This window comes from Tasmannia lanceolata, unplaced genomic scaffold, assembly GCF_043159265.1.
Source record: "Tasmannia lanceolata isolate RefF3 unplaced genomic scaffold, GAP_Taslan_0.1 ptg000025l, whole genome shotgun sequence".
Lineage (NCBI taxonomy): Eukaryota > Viridiplantae > Streptophyta > Magnoliopsida > Canellales > Winteraceae > Tasmannia > Tasmannia lanceolata.
Window position 1 is genome coordinate 10190027 of NW_027518702.1, and position 19473 is coordinate 10209499.

The 19473-nt window shown below is 38.1% G+C and overlaps 2 protein-coding genes across 5 annotated transcripts; one reads left to right on the forward strand and one right to left on the reverse strand.

Annotated features, from left to right (window-relative positions):
- The first annotated feature begins 3515 nt into the window (after window positions 1-3515).
- LOC143857555 (heavy metal-associated isoprenylated plant protein 23-like) lies at window positions 3516-4846 on the forward strand. 2 transcript variants are annotated; one of them, XM_077368025.1, is made up of 3 exons: window positions 3516-3704; window positions 3831-4007; window positions 4098-4846. In XM_077368025.1, the coding sequence occupies exons 2-3, from the start codon at window positions 3848-3850 to the stop codon at window positions 4403-4405; spliced, it is 468 nt and encodes a 155-aa protein (XP_077224140.1). In that variant the 5' UTR covers window positions 3516-3704; window positions 3831-3847; the 3' UTR covers window positions 4406-4846. The 2 variants fall into 2 exon arrangements, with proteins under 2 accessions (XP_077224140.1, XP_077224141.1); XM_077368026.1 differs by having other exon boundaries at window positions 3516-3671.
- A 2380-nt stretch (window positions 4847-7226) lies between these two features.
- PNSL4 (FK506-binding protein 16-2) lies at window positions 7227-15720 on the reverse strand. Of its 3 annotated transcripts, none has more exons than XM_077368838.1 (5): window positions 15296-15720; window positions 12868-12960; window positions 9689-9749; window positions 9501-9569; window positions 7227-7909 (listed from the first exon to the last, which is right to left on the reverse strand). In XM_077368838.1, the coding sequence occupies exons 1-5, from the start codon at window positions 15671-15673 to the stop codon at window positions 7842-7844; spliced, it is 669 nt and encodes a 222-aa protein (XP_077224953.1). In that variant the 5' UTR covers window positions 15674-15720; the 3' UTR covers window positions 7227-7841. The 3 variants fall into 3 exon arrangements, with proteins under 3 accessions (XP_077224953.1, XP_077224954.1, XP_077224952.1); XM_077368837.1 differs by lacking the exon at window positions 7227-7909 and adding an exon at window positions 8208-8407; XM_077368839.1 differs by lacking the exons at window positions 7227-7909; window positions 12868-12960 and adding an exon at window positions 7927-8407.
- Window positions 15721-19473: the final 3753 nt, after the last annotated feature.

The window sequence follows — 19473 nt, forward strand, 5'->3', positions numbered from 1 at the left end:
GTCGCGGATTTTAGAAAGTGATATGACTGCTGCTTTTGTTGCTTGCAAAAGACTCTAGAGTGTTAACGTGCCTAGTGGGCCGTAACACAAATAAACAAAATGAAAAGATAGAATAGAGGGAGAAATGGCGGGACCTCGCTCACTTCGAGAGGAGCCATGACTCTCATATGCTTTAAATTTCATTGAATTACTACTACATATATACAATTAAGATGGAGTGCCACATAACAAGCCCATTTACCCACTAACAAGACACATAATCGCTTTGCTGATTTCTTCCAAACCTTCTGCAAATCTTTTTTGTCCTTCCATCCTCTTCAAAACCAATGCTTTAATTTCCTCTAGATCTCCACGTATCGATTCCCAGAACACCGAAGGCGTAGCCATAATGCAAGATCGACACGGGAGATAATTTTCTTAGTAGAATTTTGAGGACACCTACTACTTTTACACCCCACCACTTTCCTTTTCCCATTAGAGCTGTATATATTCCATATTTTTGATAGGGAAATGTTATCAGCACTACTGTATTTTGATGAGGGCACTCCTCACTTTATTCAAAATACGGTATGCCCATACCATAGGATGATCCAAACCGTCCATTAGATGGGCCACAACCTAAATAGGTTGTGCCCCAAAAATCATTTCCATTAGCATATAATGGACTGTTTGGATCATCCTATGGTGCGGGCCATACCGTACTTTTAATAAAGTGAGGAGTGCCCTCATCAAAATACAGTAGTGCTGATAACATTTCCCTTTTGATACACACTCGCCCAAGTTTCTTCTCCTTGGTTTTTTGCCATTTTTATACTACATGTCTACATGAGAATATGAGATTCCATCCTTCAATTTGGGGGCGAGCGAGGGTTTGTGAAAATACTGTTCTGTCCTTGGGTCCCATTGCCATCCATGCCCTTTTTTTAGTTAGTAATGTAAGTCAAGAGTCCACACATTCAAAATCCAAGTCCCCAAAGAGTCATTGACACTCGATGAGAGTCCGAACGACAATCAAATCCCCTACAAGTCTACAACTAAACCTCCCTTAGTTACTACTTGTTGCACTTTAGTCCACAATTGGGTCCACTTATCTGAGTGATCTTAACCATTCATTTCTTAGCCCTTAGATAGAACGTGCCCAAAAATCTTCTCAATAGGATGATCCTAACCCTACAATCTGTTGAGATTTCTATACTGTACCGTCCATTTTAAATATCCATGAATCGAACGGCTAAGATCATCGGTTGGCCAAACAAATTTAGAAATCTGTGGAGATTTCTAAATTTTGTACCACAGGAACTCGGGTGAGTCAATTGTTGACGCGGTCAAATTTCTTTTCCTTAGTTTTTTTTAGGATATGAGACTCCACCCTTCAACTTGGGCTACAGGTTTTAAGTGAAATTACTGTTATGTCCTTGTTGGGTGTATTGCGATCAATCCCAAAGCACAATCAGGCCCACATATTTGTGTGATTTAGACCATTCATTTGTTAGACCGAAACATAGATAGGATACACCACAAAAATCTTCTCAGTTGGATGATCCTAGCCCTTCGATCTGCGGTGGTTTCTATACTGTGTCATCCATTTTAAATCTCCACAAATCGGAAGGTTAGGATCATCCTATAAAGAAGTTTTTTGGGCACAGCCTATCTTCATCGGGGGCCCAACAAATGAATGGTTCAGATCAACCAAATATCTGGGTCCCAACACCATCCTAGGGTGAATGTTACACTGATAGAATAAAGGGCATCTGTAGTCCATCAAAATTATGAGGCCTGTAGCAGTAGACCACTCTCTTTCTCAACAATGCCATATTGCCGCTGAGGAATGCTATTATCAAAACAAGGGGGGTGTAGATATCATTTCCCCATGTATATTATTATATGGCAGACATATATAAATGCATGCGTGTAAAGTGATAGGGACACTCCGTTGATTTGTGTGTATTGAACAAGACATGTCACTGTTCCGTAGACATAAATAAATTAAACAAAAGCAAAAGAGGTTGTTTTCTCCTCACAAAAGAATCCCATAAAAATACTGAATATTCATTCTAAAAGAGAGAAGAGCCATCATTCAATTTATAGCATATACACCGAAGTTCAGTGTATAAGCTGAATTATGTAGATGGACTTACATACGATGGATGGATGAGGTTGTTTTCTCTCTATTATATTCATTCGGAAACTGCACTCGTAAATCCTTCAAAATTTGGACTCAGACATGAGCTCGGGGAGTCAAATTTTCATTAACTCAGGTGAGTCCATGATCGACTCAGAGAGACTTTAAACAGTGGTTGTCAAGGCTAACAATAGACCGTCCATCGCGTCTCGGATGGGTCCCACCATCTCCACCCAACCCCCTCCTCTGAATGATGGAGGATTTGGGTGGTTAGTAGTGTGAGTGGATGCGGCAGGTAGGGCGGGGCCCACCATTCTACATTTCTACACCACATGTTTTGATGGGATAAGGTCCACAGTTTTACACCAGATCATCTAAGGAAATGACATTTCCACCCTCAACATTTCTACCTATTTTAATTTGGCTTTTCCAGAAAATGAAGATATTTTCAGTAAAAGACAGACAGAAGAAGATATTTTCAGGAAAAGACAAATAGAGAAGGGTGGAAATGTAGTCATATTTAAGAAAAAGACAAAGCAAAAGAGTTCATACGTCAAAAAAACAAGGAGTAGAGCAGTCTCCATGACTCTATGTGGTGGAGAAAACTCTTGAAAATTTTAAACTCATGAAAAGAATACCTCTACCGACTGCAAGCTATAAGCCCACCTGTCTATGCAACCAAATTTCTTTTGTTTTTATCTTCCTTTTTCAAAGTCCCACTCCCTCTGAATACACGGCTAATATTAGTCACTAGGAAGCAACCAAAGAGACTAGACTCACTACCCACAGACAGAATTCCCTATAGACAGATGTTGCATTTTGATTGGTAGTTATTACCATGTCGGCAGCCAGATCATCTGACACGTGGCATCTGATCATGCCATCAGATTTCTTCACAGCCCACTTTCCAAGAATTTAACATGACCCACCTGCCCTTCTCTCCTTTAGCTAGTTTTTTTTTTTTTTTTCTCTTTTACAATCATACCCAATTTCAGTATTTGCACTGCCTTTAACAGCTTTCTTCCACTACAAAGATAAAATACTTTAAATTTAGGTTCATGATATTGGCACTACCATGTTTTGATAAGTGCACCAACACATCTTATCTTTTCTTTTTAAATTTGATTCTGAGAGCTTTTTGGGAACTATAATAATCTTTGACAGCTGTTTAATTAATAAAAGACAAGATGAGTTAGTGCATTTATCAAAACATGGTAGTTCCAATATCAGTAGCCTAAATTTATTAAAACAAAGTCAACAAAACCAGTCTCACGTGGCCTTCTGCAGTGGCTTCCCTTTCCAACTTGTTTAATGGTATACTGTTTTTGGGTTTCTTTTTTCTATTTCTTTTTCGCTTTTTGAAAGGTCTATATAATGAGGTTTAAGAGTAAGTAAAGGTTAAGGCTTCTTTTTTCACAGAACAGCTTCTTCTTCTTTTCCCATCTTTTTCATCACCCAAGCTCTCCTCTTCATCTCATATGTGCTTCTAACCCATCAAGATCAGAAGTCTTTCCTCATCTGTGTTCACTACTGATCGGTTTGGTCCTTTGTAAGCTTTCTGTTTTAGCCCAAAAATATTAAGGTGCCTTTTCTTTGTTTCCTTTTAAAAAAACCAAAATCCATTTAGTTTCGAGCTCATCTTGAAATTTTTTGCCTATTAGTACTATCTTTCACTAGAAAAGTTTCCCAACAAACCATTTTTCAACAGATCTCATAAAATACACCATGGTAGGCAGAGGCGCTATGGAATATTTCTCAGGCTTATTGGGTAGTCGTAGTGGGCATAGAAAGAAGTTAAATCAGTTGGAGACTGTGGAGCTCAAAGTCAGAATGGATTGTGAAGGGTGTGAGCATAAAGTGAAGAAAGTCCTCTCTAGAATGGAAGGTTTGATCCTTCTCCTTGCCTATTTCTCTACAGTGGTGTCTATATTATCTTGTAATGATAGTTAATGTGTTTTATATATTGTTTTTGTAGGAGTTCAATCTGTGGACGTAAACTTGAAGCAACAAAAGGTGACTGTAACTGGGTATGTGGAGGCCAACAAAGTGCTTAAAAGGGTCAAAGCCACAGGGAAAAAGGCTGAGATTTGGCCTTATGTTCCTTACAACCTTGTGACTCAACCCTATACTGCACAATCTTATGACAAGAAAGCCCCTGCTGGTTATGTCAGGATGGTTGAAGGCAATAACACTTCTAACGCACTAATGAGACAGGATGCTCAGTTGGATGCCGAGTACAACATGTTCAGTGAGGAAAATCCAAATGCTTGTTCAGTCATGTAAAAAATGGTTCTAGAGAACAAGAAGATGGGGTTTTTTCCCTGCTACAGTTGCTCCAGCCCCAAAGTTTACTGCAAACAATTAAATATATTTTTTGGGTATTAAATAGAATATGCTTGAAAGAGTTGCAGGGTGGTCCAGATCTAGATCCAAGTTTTATTTTGTTTTTTTATAGGTTTTTCCTGTCTAGAGCTTGTGGTGGATATAGAGTTCTGGAAAAACTTGGGTCCTATGGAAAATGGTGTGATTTATTAAGGAACAACTACCTTTGTCTACTTTGTTGTCCTTATGTTATACTTGTCTTTTGTTCCTAGGTATTTGTATATTGCTCTTCCATGTGTAGTCACATATCTTTGTAAGGTCAGATGCAGAATCAAGAAAAAAAAGGTAGAGGGAGACTGATTGCAGCTTATTAGCTTATAAAAATATTCTTCCATAGACAAAGCTTAATGGACTACAAACTTTAAAGACTTATGCCTTTTTTTCATTTTCTCTGGATTGATGGCTTCATGGGATGGGTGTGTAGGCTCCCTCTAACAAAGCAGGAAAATTTTATTAAAAGGAATTTGTAACAACAAATGAAAAGAGTGTGTTTGATTATCATTTCCCAGCTTTATCAAGCTTAGAATTGAGCAGGAATTTCCGTAAATAAGGTAAATGATTAGTCTGAAATTTCATGAATAATCTGCTGTTTTCTAGGGAGGTATTGTGGGAAATCTTGTGGGCTAGTGCTCTATTTTCCCACAACCAAAAGCTTTCAGAAAACTCAAAAGCATAATTTCCATGGATGACTGTTGCATCTATTATGTTTGGAGCTTCACCTTCAATCCCTAGCAAATTCATAGATGGAAAAGTGATATTAATCCATTAAAACTCTGGCCCCAAAATTAAAATTAGACTTTTTTCTGAGTTATAAAACAACCAAGAGATGTTACTAATAGATTCCAAATCTGCAAAATCTATACACATTTTTATTGAAATGATGGTATTTTATTAGAATGAAAAATAGAAGATACAACCAAGGAGGTTGAGGGAACAAAGATAACAACTAGAACAATCAAAATCAAAGAGTTGAATAGCCGAAAAACTCTAGTGAAGGGCGATCAACTCCTGCCTAGCTAGTATGTCCGCCTCCGCATTAGCCGAATACCGAACCTGACATGGTGGCCCTTTCATTATACAATATCTCGTCAATCATCTCAGAGAATCACCAAGGGTGTGGGTGCCTCCGCCCTCCCTCTAACCATCTAATTATATTAAGAGAATCTCCCTTCACAATAATATTATCCAACTCGCCTCTAGCCAGCCTTCTTGTGCCCTAAAGAATGACCCACACTTCTGCCTCATTAGAATCCTTGAAACCGTATCTCTGGCCGTATTCGTCTCTGGGAAGGCCTCCCATGCCAGTCGGGCCTGGGTTACTGTGGAAGTTTAATTTAAACCATCTAATTACATTATACATCCATTAGTCATCAAGAAACATGTTTTAGCCGAAAAAATTTACCTTTTGACCATTTTATAATTTTGGTTGATTAATAGGATATACTTTAGATTAGGGATTCAGAGGCAAAAGAAAAACAATAAAAAGAAAATCAAATAAACAAACAAGAAAGCATCCAACCATCTGGCCTTTGATGCTCACGCAATGGCGTTAGATTAGTTACCTTCAACCCATAACACCTGAAAGCTTCAACTTGAAGACACAAAAACTCATCCATGGGGATAGAAGGCAGGGTTTATAATATCCTTGGATAGACTTGCTATCCTTTGTTTACATTGAAATTTGTTCTTGGATAAAATATTACCAGAACAAAATTGATGAACCTCAGACAAGATAACTTCAAGACAAACTTATCCATGTAGGATAGGCAATCATAGGAACAACTTATCAAAGGATTACATTAGAATCTGTAATCCCAAGGGGGTCTGAAAAAGGCTTTTGCACCTTCATCCAATTCATTTCTAGATACTATCAATTCTGGGGGGTTATAACTTCCGGCCATGCATCAATGCATATTTTGTAGTCTTTGTTCTCATGAGTCACGAATGTGCTGAACCATACTTTGGTAGAATTTCAATTTCGATTCTGATTAATCTGATTAATTTCCTCAACTGAACATCACTAGAACTTAGAAACATGATTGAAGCTTCTTAAAACTTGTCTGTTCATGATTCACACCAAAATTTTGGATTGTTTGAAGCAAGCATAAAATTCAATCCTTCTGGTTGCATTATGTTTGAGAGAAAGAAAAGGAACGCAGTGGGACCCAGCTTGGTATGGGGACAGGTTTAAAGGGCCTTGCCTAACGCATTCCATTAGCTCTCGAGCTTTTGGCGTATTGGTAAGGTACCTAACACTTGGTATCAGAGCAGCCACCACGTCCTGTGTTCGAGTCATGCAAGGGGCTGAAAATAAAGAGCTACCACCACTACCTGGAAAGGGTTGCCTGGTAAAGCCAGAGTGAAAACCGCAAAAGTGAAGTTGCCATGAAGTGGGCTGCCGTGGAAGGGGTGACCTGTGGAAAGGGCTACTTTTAGAAAAGGCCAGAGTAAAAGTCATCACAGAGTGGGCCGCCGAGGACCGCGGATGCGTAAGCGTGGTGGTATGTTACGGTTCTGAGTAGGGTCCCACCTAGGTATGGGACTAGGTGGGACCCAGCCTGGTATGGGACATCTTTAAAGGGCCTTGCCTAACGCGTTCCATCAGCTCTGGAGCTTTTGGCGTATTGGTAAGGTACCTAACGTTTAAGTAATCTGAATAAGGAAGACTCAATCTGTTGCGCTCGGGACATTTTGGCAGTTTAGTCTAGCATTGCAAAACATGTGATGACAAAGGTTCTAAATTTTTTAATATAATAAAAAGAAAATAATTAATCTCATCTGAGTGAGTTCAAAACAAACCCAAAAATGGAACTAGCCAAGAGAAGATACAGATATATGCAACTGTATTAAGAAATGTTGTACTGATCTTTTGGTGGTGCATGGAACTTGTTCTACACAGATCACTGATGAATTTGTTGTGACCAGAATCAAATATCCCTGAAAGGCACAAAAATATTTTGCGGTCCTACCGGCGATGGACTGAGTCGCATTCCAAATTCTTCTACTCTTTGGTCCTGCAGCTGTGCAATGGCCAGACAAGAACATAGTGATAGAGTCTCTTCCATGTAGTGGGAATCAGAGTTTCCACTATCTTTTGTTTCAGATGTTTGTGAGTTACCTGATTCCCCCTACCATAAAACTTCAGCATTGTGCTATTCTGGGTTGGAAAATGTATTTTGGAAGATGAAAACCAGACTACCCACTGTTGTTTAACGAAATAAAACAGCATCATAAACATCAAAAAGAATGTTGGTTTATAGGAACAAATAGATTGCCAGAGAAAGCAGCTCATTTTTACACAAGGGCCATCACATTCTGCACTACACTGCTGGAATCTTCATTTGTAAATTCCAACAAAAAGGATGTCATAAAGGAGAGTGGCATTGGCAGGTATATTGCAGTCACCTGTGGAAGATCCATGCTCAGAATCAGTGTACAATTGACAGATATCTCAGATATTTTTCTTTATTTTCTTTTACTCACCATATGTTTCCTTCTTATAAGCTAGGAAATACCGTAGGCAATTCCAAGGACTATGATCATGTAAGTAAATGTAGATGAGTTACTGATTCCATTCGAAACAAAATATCAGGCAGAGGCAACAGAGCTTTACATATTTGTATAACATGCAATAGTAAGGGATGTGCATTTGTTATAAGCATTAGACTTGAGGCTCTGTGTCAATGGCATGCCCAAGGCTTAGGAAATTCTCACTCAACTCAACTCAACAAAGCCTTTGTCCCAAACTAGTTGGGGTCAGCTAAATGAATCCTTCAGAAAAATTTCATGAAGAAGGTTAAAGTAATCTACCTGGCTCTAATCCTGGTTCTAAGACGTGGGTCATTTTCTTCCATTCTATCCTATCCATGGTCATGTTCTCTGTTATGTTCCTAGCTATCAAGGCTTAAGAAATAAGGTTTTATAATTCAGTTTTATTTTTATGAAAAAAGAAAAAAAGAAAAAAGAAACTCTTAATGAATATATGAAGAAGGGAGGAGATCAGAAAAGTCTCGAGTGCCCAATCACATGTGGGCCCACTTTGTTAGGATGATCCAAAGCATTCATTTGAAAGGCCCTTACATAGATGGAGTGTGTACAAAAAATCAGCTCCATAGGATCATCCTAACCCATCCACTTGTGGAGGTCAAAATGGACAGACACTGTGTGTCCACAAATCTGCCCATTTTTGCCCTCCACTTTTGGAGGGATTAGGATGATTCAATGGAGCTGATTTTTGGTACACACCCCATATATGACAGGGACTTGCAAATGAATGCTTTGGATCACCCCAAAAAATGTGGGACCCATGTGATTGGGCACTCGAGCGTACCATAAGCTTGGTACGCTCGAGTGTACAATCCTTTTCCTCTCTCTCTCTCTCTCTCTCTCTCTCTCTCTATATATATATATATATATATATATATATATATATATATATATATATGAGAAAACGGTTCCTACACATATGTGTAGAGAGTTCTCTACACACTAGCTTAAAATACAGTGGGGGCCCACATTGTTTGGGTGATCCAAGCCATCCATTTTAAAGGCCCTCACATAGATAGGGTGCCTACAAAAAATCAGATCCATAGGATCATCCCAACCCTACGATTTGTGGAGGTAAAATGGATGTCTTTAAACCTTTACAAATTAGTCCATTTTTTGCCTCCACAGTTCGAATGGTTAGGATGATCCTATGGATCTGATTTTTTGTGGACACCCTATCTATGTGAGGGCCTTAAAAATGAATGGTTTGGATCACCCAAATAATATGGCCCCCACTTTATTTTAAGCTAGTGTGTAGATAACTTATCTACACATATGTGTAGGAACCGTTTTCTCATATATATATATATATATATATATATATATATATATATATATAGACACACACACACACACAACATATTCACGGAATTTTTTTTTAAATGAATATATATATATATATATATTCACGGAATATAAAAATAAAAATAAAATCAGTCTGGAGCTTCACCTGAAAAACATCCTGCTGGTTCAGGACCATAAGCTAACTCTGGAGGTATGTGAAGTTTGCGTTTTCCGCCTGTGCATGATGGTGGGGGGTTACATATCCACCCAGACAAGAAGAAACAACATACATAATGAGCAACCACGGGCACATAAATAGAATACTTTTCTCAGTCTAAAGACACAAAACTATACCAACAAGCATTGGAGGTACACCACCACCGCCTAAAATCCCTTGATCCAATCCTCGTAAAACCTGTACACAAGAAAGAAAATCAGACTGCACATTTAACATAGATAGTTGTGAATGGAACTCAAAGACTACAAACTTTTCCATTTCCCACGTGCCGATTGAAAAGAGTGAAGTATAAGCTTCTAGAATGGAGGAAGTACTAGTATGACTGATGGGTAAAGATGACCCATCACCCATGACGATACACAAGAACCTATACTATAATAAGGAATTAAACGACAAAGTACATGTCATTAGTTTGATGGTGGGTGGGACCCATATCAACTACATATGAAGATTTAAATTAAGTGCCGAGAGGCATATCTCCCTTCTTATGTGTGAGGGTTGTTTGAGGAAACTGTTGGTACTCAAAGGTGCATCAGTGATAGCATTTGACAACAAAGTGATTTCGACAATCACAGATCTAACAACTCACTAGTGATGGATGCCCAATGTGATATGGAAGAACATATCCAGGACCCCGCAAAAGCTGAGGGGGCTGAGCAGCATAACTGAGAGAAGGTGGAATGGGTAAAAACCCATGCTGAGGCCCACTATAATTGGGGTAATGAGACTTTGCTGATCTCCTCCCTTCTTCATATATTCATCGAGTGGTAGTGCTAGCCTTCAAGATGATCTAGATTCTAGAATGCTCTGAGAACGTGCAATGGAAGGATCGGACCTTTCCAAAGAAGGAAGTTATTATTAGTGAGTTGGATAGTCACAAGGTGGGATACAACAGGGGAAGGAGTATCAACGATGGAGAAGATGGGATTGAGTGAAGAGATGCCATTCGAATAGAAGAGGTAAGAGATATGGGACTTCGAAAAGGGAACATAGATGAACAAAGAGTATGCAGAATGATAGAGGAATGGCCTAGTTTGTGGTGGAGAGAAGATCTAGTTGGGGACCGCGAATTGAAGAGGAAGAGATTTTGGGTGTTGGCAGCTTTCTTGGGAATTGTAAAAGCTATTACAAGCAGTTTACATGAAAAAACATGTGCATGACTACCTAAAACTTCCTATATTTGAAATTCAAAATACATAACTATTTTTTCCAATTGGCTTGAATCCCCTTCTTTTGATCTATGCATCCCTTCCCTTTTTTCTTTATCTATATACAACTCCTCTAAATTTGATATATACACTCCTTGTCAAAAAAAAAAATTGCTCTCTCAAAATCGTCGTGATTTTCTAGCCGATATTTTTCGTCATCTTTCCAAGCCGCTAGTCGTCACTTCTCACCATTTATTTCTTATTATTATTATTTTTAAACTGATAACGGAAAATTTTATTGAAGAAAAAAGATAATGCCCAAGACCGATATGGTCGGGGCTACAGGGAGAGGGAAAAGAAAAAAAAGAAAAGAAATATACTAGCCATCAGAGCGGCAGAAAATCGTAGATTTCCAATGCATTCCTACCAACCCCAGCACGGGCAAGTCTATTTGCATCACCATTAGCTGATCTTTTCACATGCTGAAACCTAATATGGAAATCGGCTATTCTCTCCTGGATCTCATCTACCAAATCCGCAAATCTCCAAGGTTGTGGATTCCTCTTTCATCCACCTTATCACATTTAGTGAGTCCCCCTCAACAATTAAATCGCTTAGAGCATACTAAGTTACTAACATCTGAGGTTCTGATTCCATGTAAAACCGCTCTCAATTCGGCTTCATTGGAGTCTTGGTCCAGAAAAAGCCCACCTGGTCAAACCTAGGTTGTCCCTTAGAAGTAGATATTTTTCAATATCTACTCCTTTACTTCCTCTCTCTCTATTTTTATTTCTAGTCTTCAATCTATATCAGTTGAGGTGTGTGTCTGAAATAGCAACTCTATTCAGCTGAGGTACTTCATTTCTTTTGAAGTAAGTGCCAAAAAGAGTAATTCTAGATTACATGAGGATCGGTAATGAATTGCCCACCAAGGCTCACTTTTGCCCATTCAGGCATTGGTCCGTAAAGACCTATTTCCATGAATATAGATATCAAAACCGGCCCATGAAGACTCTCCCATACACATTGGATTTTGCTACTTATGTTGAAACGAGCACTTTCTTTGGCAATTGGCACCAAACTCCATAAACAGCGCACATTCATCATCACCTTCAAGAGAATGCCTTAAACCAGAAGATTCGACAGTGTGCATCAAATTGAAGGATTCTCATTATTTTTTGGAGGTATTTTATTGTAATCACACGTATGTTGATTCCCAATCCACATGCTGTTAAGGGGGCATGTTATAATATATCAGATCAGATCTAGACCGCTGGATCCTTAGGGTGGCAGATTAGGTAACTGAGGAGTTAGTTTTTAGTTATGTATTTTGAATTTCAAACATAGGTAGTTTTAGGTAGTTATGCCCATGTTTTTCATGTAAACCACTTATAAAAAGCCTTTATAAATATAATGTAGAGGCACCCAAGATTGTATCGGGTTCTCCTCATATTTTCCTACAATTCTAAAATTTCACACACCAGCAATATTTGCAAGTTGCAACAGTTTCAACATGACCTACTGTGACTGGTAAAATATGAATTATGACCAATATAAAAGAAAACAAAGAACATTTTCCGAAGAATTCCAAATCCAAAAGAGCATTTCCAAATATGAGTTCGCTGTTTTATGTTTGATGAAAACTAAATAGTGGGGATCCTAGACTTAGCAAAATAATGATCGAACATATCCCTCTACATCAAAAAATAAATAAATGATGAAACATATCCCCACTAGAGTGTAATGTGAATATCTTTTATTTCCATAATGCCAATCAGTCAATCGCCATTAAAATAAACTTTACATGGAGGGGCCGTTTGGATACACGGATTTTAGAATCTTGGATTTCCTCAAAATCCTAGATGGGAGACGAGAGAAGAAGGAGGCCGTCTGTCGTTTTTTGATCTCTCGCTCTTCTTTTCATCGAGCGAGAGTAGGAGATCGTCCTGTGTTTCCAGGTTTTAGAAATCTCAGGACGGGGGAGAGATTTCTAAAATCTGGATTTCTTACTTAAAATCCAGGATAATGGATTGTAAAATCCAAAATTTTACAGCACTTTCAAACTAAAACCTGGATTCTAAAATCCAAGTATTAAACAGCCCCGGATATTAACCACACCTATACCAGTGAAAGAAATTGTATGGTACCTTGCCAACACCTATACGTAAAGTGAGTGGTCTTGCACGCTTATAGCTGCTATCAAAGACTGTCCCATCTGCGAACCTTGCCGTATAGTGGATCTGTAATGAAAAAGCAGAATTTGAAGTTCATACTATGCCTGTGAAAGAGTCACAAGTTGGTCTATAGTTCATAGTACACCTGTGAAAGAGTATATCATTAGATGTGAGACTAATGTCATACAGTAAAGAATTAATCTTTAAATTAATGGGACAGGGAAGATTCATCACGGATCTACCTCCCCTAACAAGCTAGCACTTCATACCGTTTCCAGTGGCCATCTTGCAGACTTGTGTTTTCCAATATTATGGTGCTGCTAGAATTTCAACAAGTACAACCACTGCCACATTGAAACCCCACATGATTGTAGCACGAGTAGACTACAGATGCCTAGCAAGCCAGCTTGAGGAATAGATCGAAAACTCAACCGGGTTAACTTGACTCAGGAATCCAGTCAAGTCACCTAGTAGGTTGAGTTCCTTACTCAACTCAAAAATGGGTTGCAAGAAACTAAAAAATAACAAATATAATCGAATATTTTGGTTCATCTAGTACAATAAGTTAATTTATTATTAATCTAGAAATAAAGCATCCAAATCCCAAAATCAATTCATTTAAAATCACAAATTACATTAACAGAAATCGCCCATCAAGAGTACCCAAAGAAAATTGACAATTAGAACTCCAGAACTCTAATTCATTATCCATCTCGACTTACATTAGCTAATGCCTTAAATTTGCTAACAAACATCCAACATCTAACATGTTCAATCTAGTAAAGAAAGGAGGGTGAATTAAATGTGAAACAGCCAATTACTCCAAAAGCTTAAGTTGTTAGTGTTGTTGTTATTTAATCATTTATGCTTGAACACTCCCCATCACTTGTGGCCTCTCTTTTTTTAGTTCGCCGTACACGTGGATTTCTAATATCAAAGAGTAGTTTGGTTTTGACCCCACTACCTGCCGTCAGGCAATAGCTCAATAGCTCTGATACCATGTGAGACAACCTATTACTACAAAAGCTTAAGCTATTAGAGTTGGTGTTGATTTAATCATTTATACTTCAACATTAAACACTCAAACGTTCAATTTATCTAAAACAGAAACATTACCCGCCAAACAAAATCTAAAATGCAACATAAAACTGGTGAATGAAAAAAACAAAACAAAACAAATCCACATTCAGCTAAAATTTCCTCCTATTAAACAAACTAAATATTACCCATAAAAGAAAACATCCAATTTTCATCCAACGAAGGACTGAAATTAGCAAACTAACATCCCACATCTAACATGTCCAGCCTAGTAAAAGAAAAGAAGATGAATTACACACCAAACATTCAATTTATTTAAAACATAAAGACTACCCATCAAGCAAAATCAAAATGCTACATAATGCTAATGAACGGAAAAAAAAAAAAAAAACTCAAATCCACATTCAGCTAAAAATCTCCTCCTATAGAACAAACTGAACATAACCCATAAAAGAAAACAGCCAAATCTCATCCAACGAAAGAATCCTTGAACTCAACGAATGTGGAAGGAGATTCAATGAATGTCATAAGGTGGCTCAGAGGAGAGGCAGTACCTCCTTGGAGGTTTGCATCCATGTTTGACGAAATCGAAGATCGGATAGGAGATTCTTCAATCATATTCAATCATATCAGGAGATAGGCTAACCATGAGGCAGATAGTCTAGCTTGTGGTGGGGTGTGGAGGCAGGGGTTGGAGATGTTTGATTTTCTTCACCAATTTCATTTTCTCTTTCTCTATTCTGTGCCTATTGTACTTTGGGCTTGACTATCGCCGTCTGACTTTTTTTTAAAATGAAATTGCAATCATTCAAAATATAAAAATAAAAAATCCAACAAAAGAATAGAAGAGTACCAACTTAAAAGTGATGAATGAACAAGACCCACATCCAGATTCAGCTAAATCTCAAACTACCCAACAAACAAAATCTAAAATGCAACATAAAACTGATGAATGAACAAAACCCAAATCCACATTCAGTTAAAATATCCAATTACTCATCAAACAAAATCTAAAAGGCAACATAAAACTAATGAATGAAAAAAAAAATCCATATTCAGCTAAAATCTCCTCCTATTGAACAAACTAAACATACCCCATAAAAGAAAACAGCCAAATCTCATCCAACAAAACAATAGAAGAGTACCAACTTAAATGTGGTGAATGAACAAAACCCAAATCCAGATTCAGCTAAATATCCAATTACCCATAAAAAAATCTAAAATGCAACATAAAACTGATGAATGAAAAAAAAAAAAATCCACATTCAGCTAAAATCTCCTGCTATGGAGCAAACTAAACATAACCCATAAAAGAAAACAGACAAATTTCACCAAACAAAAGACTAGAAGAATCCCAACTCACATTTATAAGTTCCCCGAGGGGCGGCTCAACGCCGGACCCCACCGCAATATCACAATAACCGAGCCCAGACCGGGCGAAATTGAGCTCACAAGAAGGCTCTCCAACAGTGGCATAGTACTCAATTCTAGTTGCACTAGCAAAAGGCACAGAACCGATTATAGAGGATGCTAAAAGGCCAAAACCCATGTAGAAAAACCCCCTTTTAGTAGTAGGAATGGGTTCTAAAGAGAGCTTGGAGTCTGTATTAGAAGAAGAAAAGGAGGCATTTTTTTTAGAGTTTGAAGAGTTACATTTGATTTTGCGAAGTGGGAGAGGGGGATGGGTGTGAAGGAGATGATGGGGTTTTCCTAGTGTAACGGTTGAGGTTGAAACGGCCATGCCTTTCTCTTTTCCCTCCCTATCTGGAGTTTGTGGGCTGTGGAGATTTTCTCTTTTGAAATAAAAAATGTATTCATACATAAAGGGGTGTTTGGATGTAGGGAAAAAATTATGGAAAAAAAAACCATGAAAATAATGTTTCATGAAAAAAAAAAATCCAAGGTCAAGTAGGTTTGCAATTTCATTTGAAAATCGAGAATTTTTCAATTTGGGAAAATATTTCCATGGAAATATTTTTTACAAAATGCTGGAAAATTCATTTTCAATATGGAAAACTTTCTTTAAAAAAGAAAATCATACATCCAAACAAACCCAATTGTCTCCCCTTTATTTTGTCGCTCCCGATTGCCTTCAACTTCTTTTGAAGGCAATCTCTTTGACAGTTTCTTGAGTCAAGGTGATTCCTTGCTTCATGTTTGTTTCGGCCTATGATATGTGGAATGGTTGGAGGGAAGTGTGTGGTAGTTCAGAAGCTTGGCCTTTGACCGTGCAAGCTTGGGAACGGCCAGCTATTGGCTTCTTAAAGCATAACTTTGATGGTTCTAGTTTGGACAACCCTGGGCCAGCAAGGATTGGAGGAGTTCTTAGAGATGATTCTAGGTTGGTTCGATGGACTTTTGCGAGTCCCATTGGGTTTGTTGATTCCAATGAGGCGGAAGTCCGTGCGGCACTGCAAGGATTACGATTAGTGGCGAGGAGAAAATTTGAATTGGGGGGTAGTGGGAGGTGATCCCTTAATTTGATCATGTGGCTAAGCGGGACACATGCCTCCCTTGGCGATTTGCCTCTTTCCTTAATGAAATTCAAAACATTGTGGGTTCCGCTTCGCTATGTTTCAACCATGTTAGCAGATCCGCTAATGGTTCTCTGATAATTTAGCTAGACGTGGTGTAAACTTGCAAGCATTGGAGCTTTATGATTTCCTTATGCCGTGAGTACTTTCGCTTTATTTTATCCTACTCTATTCTCTTGTTCTTGGTTTATTTTTGTTTTTCTGTATTGGACCTTCTCCACCATTCAAAAGAAAAAAAAATTACCACACTTCTCTCTCTCTCTCTCTCACTCTCATTTTGTACACACCTCACAACTTTCTCTCTCATAATCCGTACGTACCGGCCTAACAAATGTTTTAGGTCTTTGAACAGGTAGGCCCCACGGTATTTAAAACAAAATAAAAATAAATACATGCACATACATGGGAGACATTATAACACACACACATATATATGAGGAAAATGATTGTGAGCTTGAAGCTCATATAGCTTATATGAGCTTGAGGGCCCAAACACATGTGGGCTCACATTGTTAGGATGATCCAAAGCATTAATTTGAAAGGCCCTTACATAGATAGGATGTGTACAAAAAATCAGCTTCATTGGATCATCCTAACCCATCCAAATGTGGAGGGCAAAATGGACAGACACCGTTTGCCACAAATCTGCCCATTTTTTCCCTCCGCTTTTGGAAGGGTTAGGATTATCCAATGGATCTGATTTTTGGCACACACCCTATCTATGATGGGGCCTTGCAAATGAATGGTTTGGATCATCACAAAAAATGTGGGACCCATGTGTTTGGGCCCTCAAGCTCATATAAGCTATATGAGCTTCAAGCTCACAATCATTTTCCTCATATACCTTATTTCTTGCGTATAGAAGAAGTAGAGGATGATGATTTGAATGGAGATTTACAGAAGAATTTCCATTCTTATTTGAGTACCTGGGGAGGGAAGGATCCAGAACGTAGAACAATAAAAGTAAATTCAAAAAGAAGAGTAGGCACGTACTGAAAAAAATCTATCTTTGTTTGATCAGTACATCAGCGAAGCGCCTCCTGTTCCCTCTTTTTCAAATCATTCTTTTGCCTGTTGTTGTTGGAAGCATAGGAGGGAGCTCTTCCTGTAGTTAGGATATCATATATATAGGCATCCTTATTAGTTTAGTCCAAACTAAAATACGGGAGAAACCATATAACAAATTGAAGAGTTAGGATCATCCTATTCATATGCTTTTATGGGAAAGGATATTTGCACTGGAACCCAATAAATGAGTGGTTTGGATCTTCAAACAAGGTGGGCCCCAATGAATTTTCTAATAAATACCCCTCTTATAGTATTTTTTTTAAAATAGAGCTGGGCCCACCCTGTTAAAAGATCTAAAGTATTCAATTGTCGGGCCCAACATAAATAGGTCATACCCAAAAATCATCTCCATCTGATGATCCTAACCTTCATTTTCTTAGACATTTCTAATTAATGTTATCCAAACTTTCTGATCTTCTAACAGAGTGGGCCCTCGCGATTTTTTAAAAGAATATGTGTACTTACCTACCACCACCATATAAGGAGTATTTTTAGAAAATACATTTGGGCCCACCTTCTTCAAAGATCCAAACAGGTCATTTGTTGGCCCCAATGTAAATAGGCTTTTCCCTAAAAAAAATATCTCCATGGGATGATCTTAGCTATTCGATTTGCTATATGGTGCTTTCACTTATAAATTAAACGGTTTGGATCCTCCTATTGAGATGATTTTATGGGCAAGGCCTATTTACATTGGGGCCCAACAAATGAAGGGTTTGGATCTTCAAATAAGGTGGACCCAAGCTTTAAAAAAAATAAAAATAAAAAAATAAAATTCGTGTTGTAACTTGTAATGTCTCTGCATGTGGGTGCGCACGTATTCTTTTTAATTAGTAGGGCCTACCTGTTCAAAGTCCCATGTTTTTCTTGCACTCTTATTGGAAACCATACTCAAAAGTGGGACCCACTTATATTCAAGCAAATCTTCCCCAACCTATTTTGCTTAACTTCCCATTGCATTATGGAGGAAATATTGTATTTCTTTATAGAGGAATGATAGAATGAAGGGCGCTCTTATTGGTTGATTTCTGTAAAGTCAACACGGTTTCCACTGTTTTAGGCGTCATTCACTTTTTTCGGCCCTACAGAAACTAAGCAATTGGGGCGCCCTTAAAGCTGATTTTTGCAAGGGCACTCTTCATTCTATCATTTCTCTTCTTTTTCTTTTTTTGTTTTTTATATATCATCATTTTGGGCAATATTTTTTCTTGATTTATTAAGGAGATTTTCATGCCTTTACATGGCATGATTTAATTATGGAGAAGATATGAGATTTGTATGCTTTATATGACATGATTGATGGAAAAAATTCTTTTGTATGCCTTTATACGCACGATTGATGAACATCCAAGAATGAAACAATGAAGTTAGTGAAATTTCTGTCATTCCAATTGTATTGTTTTCTTTAGGTATGCCTTTCTTGGTACAAAAGAAAACCCAATGACATCCAAACATTTATTAGTGATGATGAAAAATTAAATGCAGACCAAATCAAAGACATTTTTGTTACTAAGCAGAAAATTAGAAAATTAGATTGAAGATACATTGATTTTAGAAGAAGAAAGTTGAGATGGAGAGAAAATCAATATGGGTAGAAATAACAAAGATTCGAAGCTGGCTGGTAAAAAAAGAGAGCTGTAGTGAGATTAGGTTAGAAAAGTCAAGATTGTTGGGGTTCCATGTGAAAGCAACAATCCCACATCGGAAGAGAACAACTGATGTGGAGGGCTTATTAGGACTTGGGCACCATCCTCTACACCTGGCTTTTAAGGATGAGTTCTAACCAAGTCCCAACAAGTGGTATCAGAGCTGGAGCATGCTAACACCTGTTTACCCTTAAGGACGTAGAGATTCTATCGGGAAAGATCTCTTAGTTCCCACATTGCTCCTGTTCGGGGGGGGGGGGGGGGGGGGGATTGTTAGGGTTCCGAGAACAACA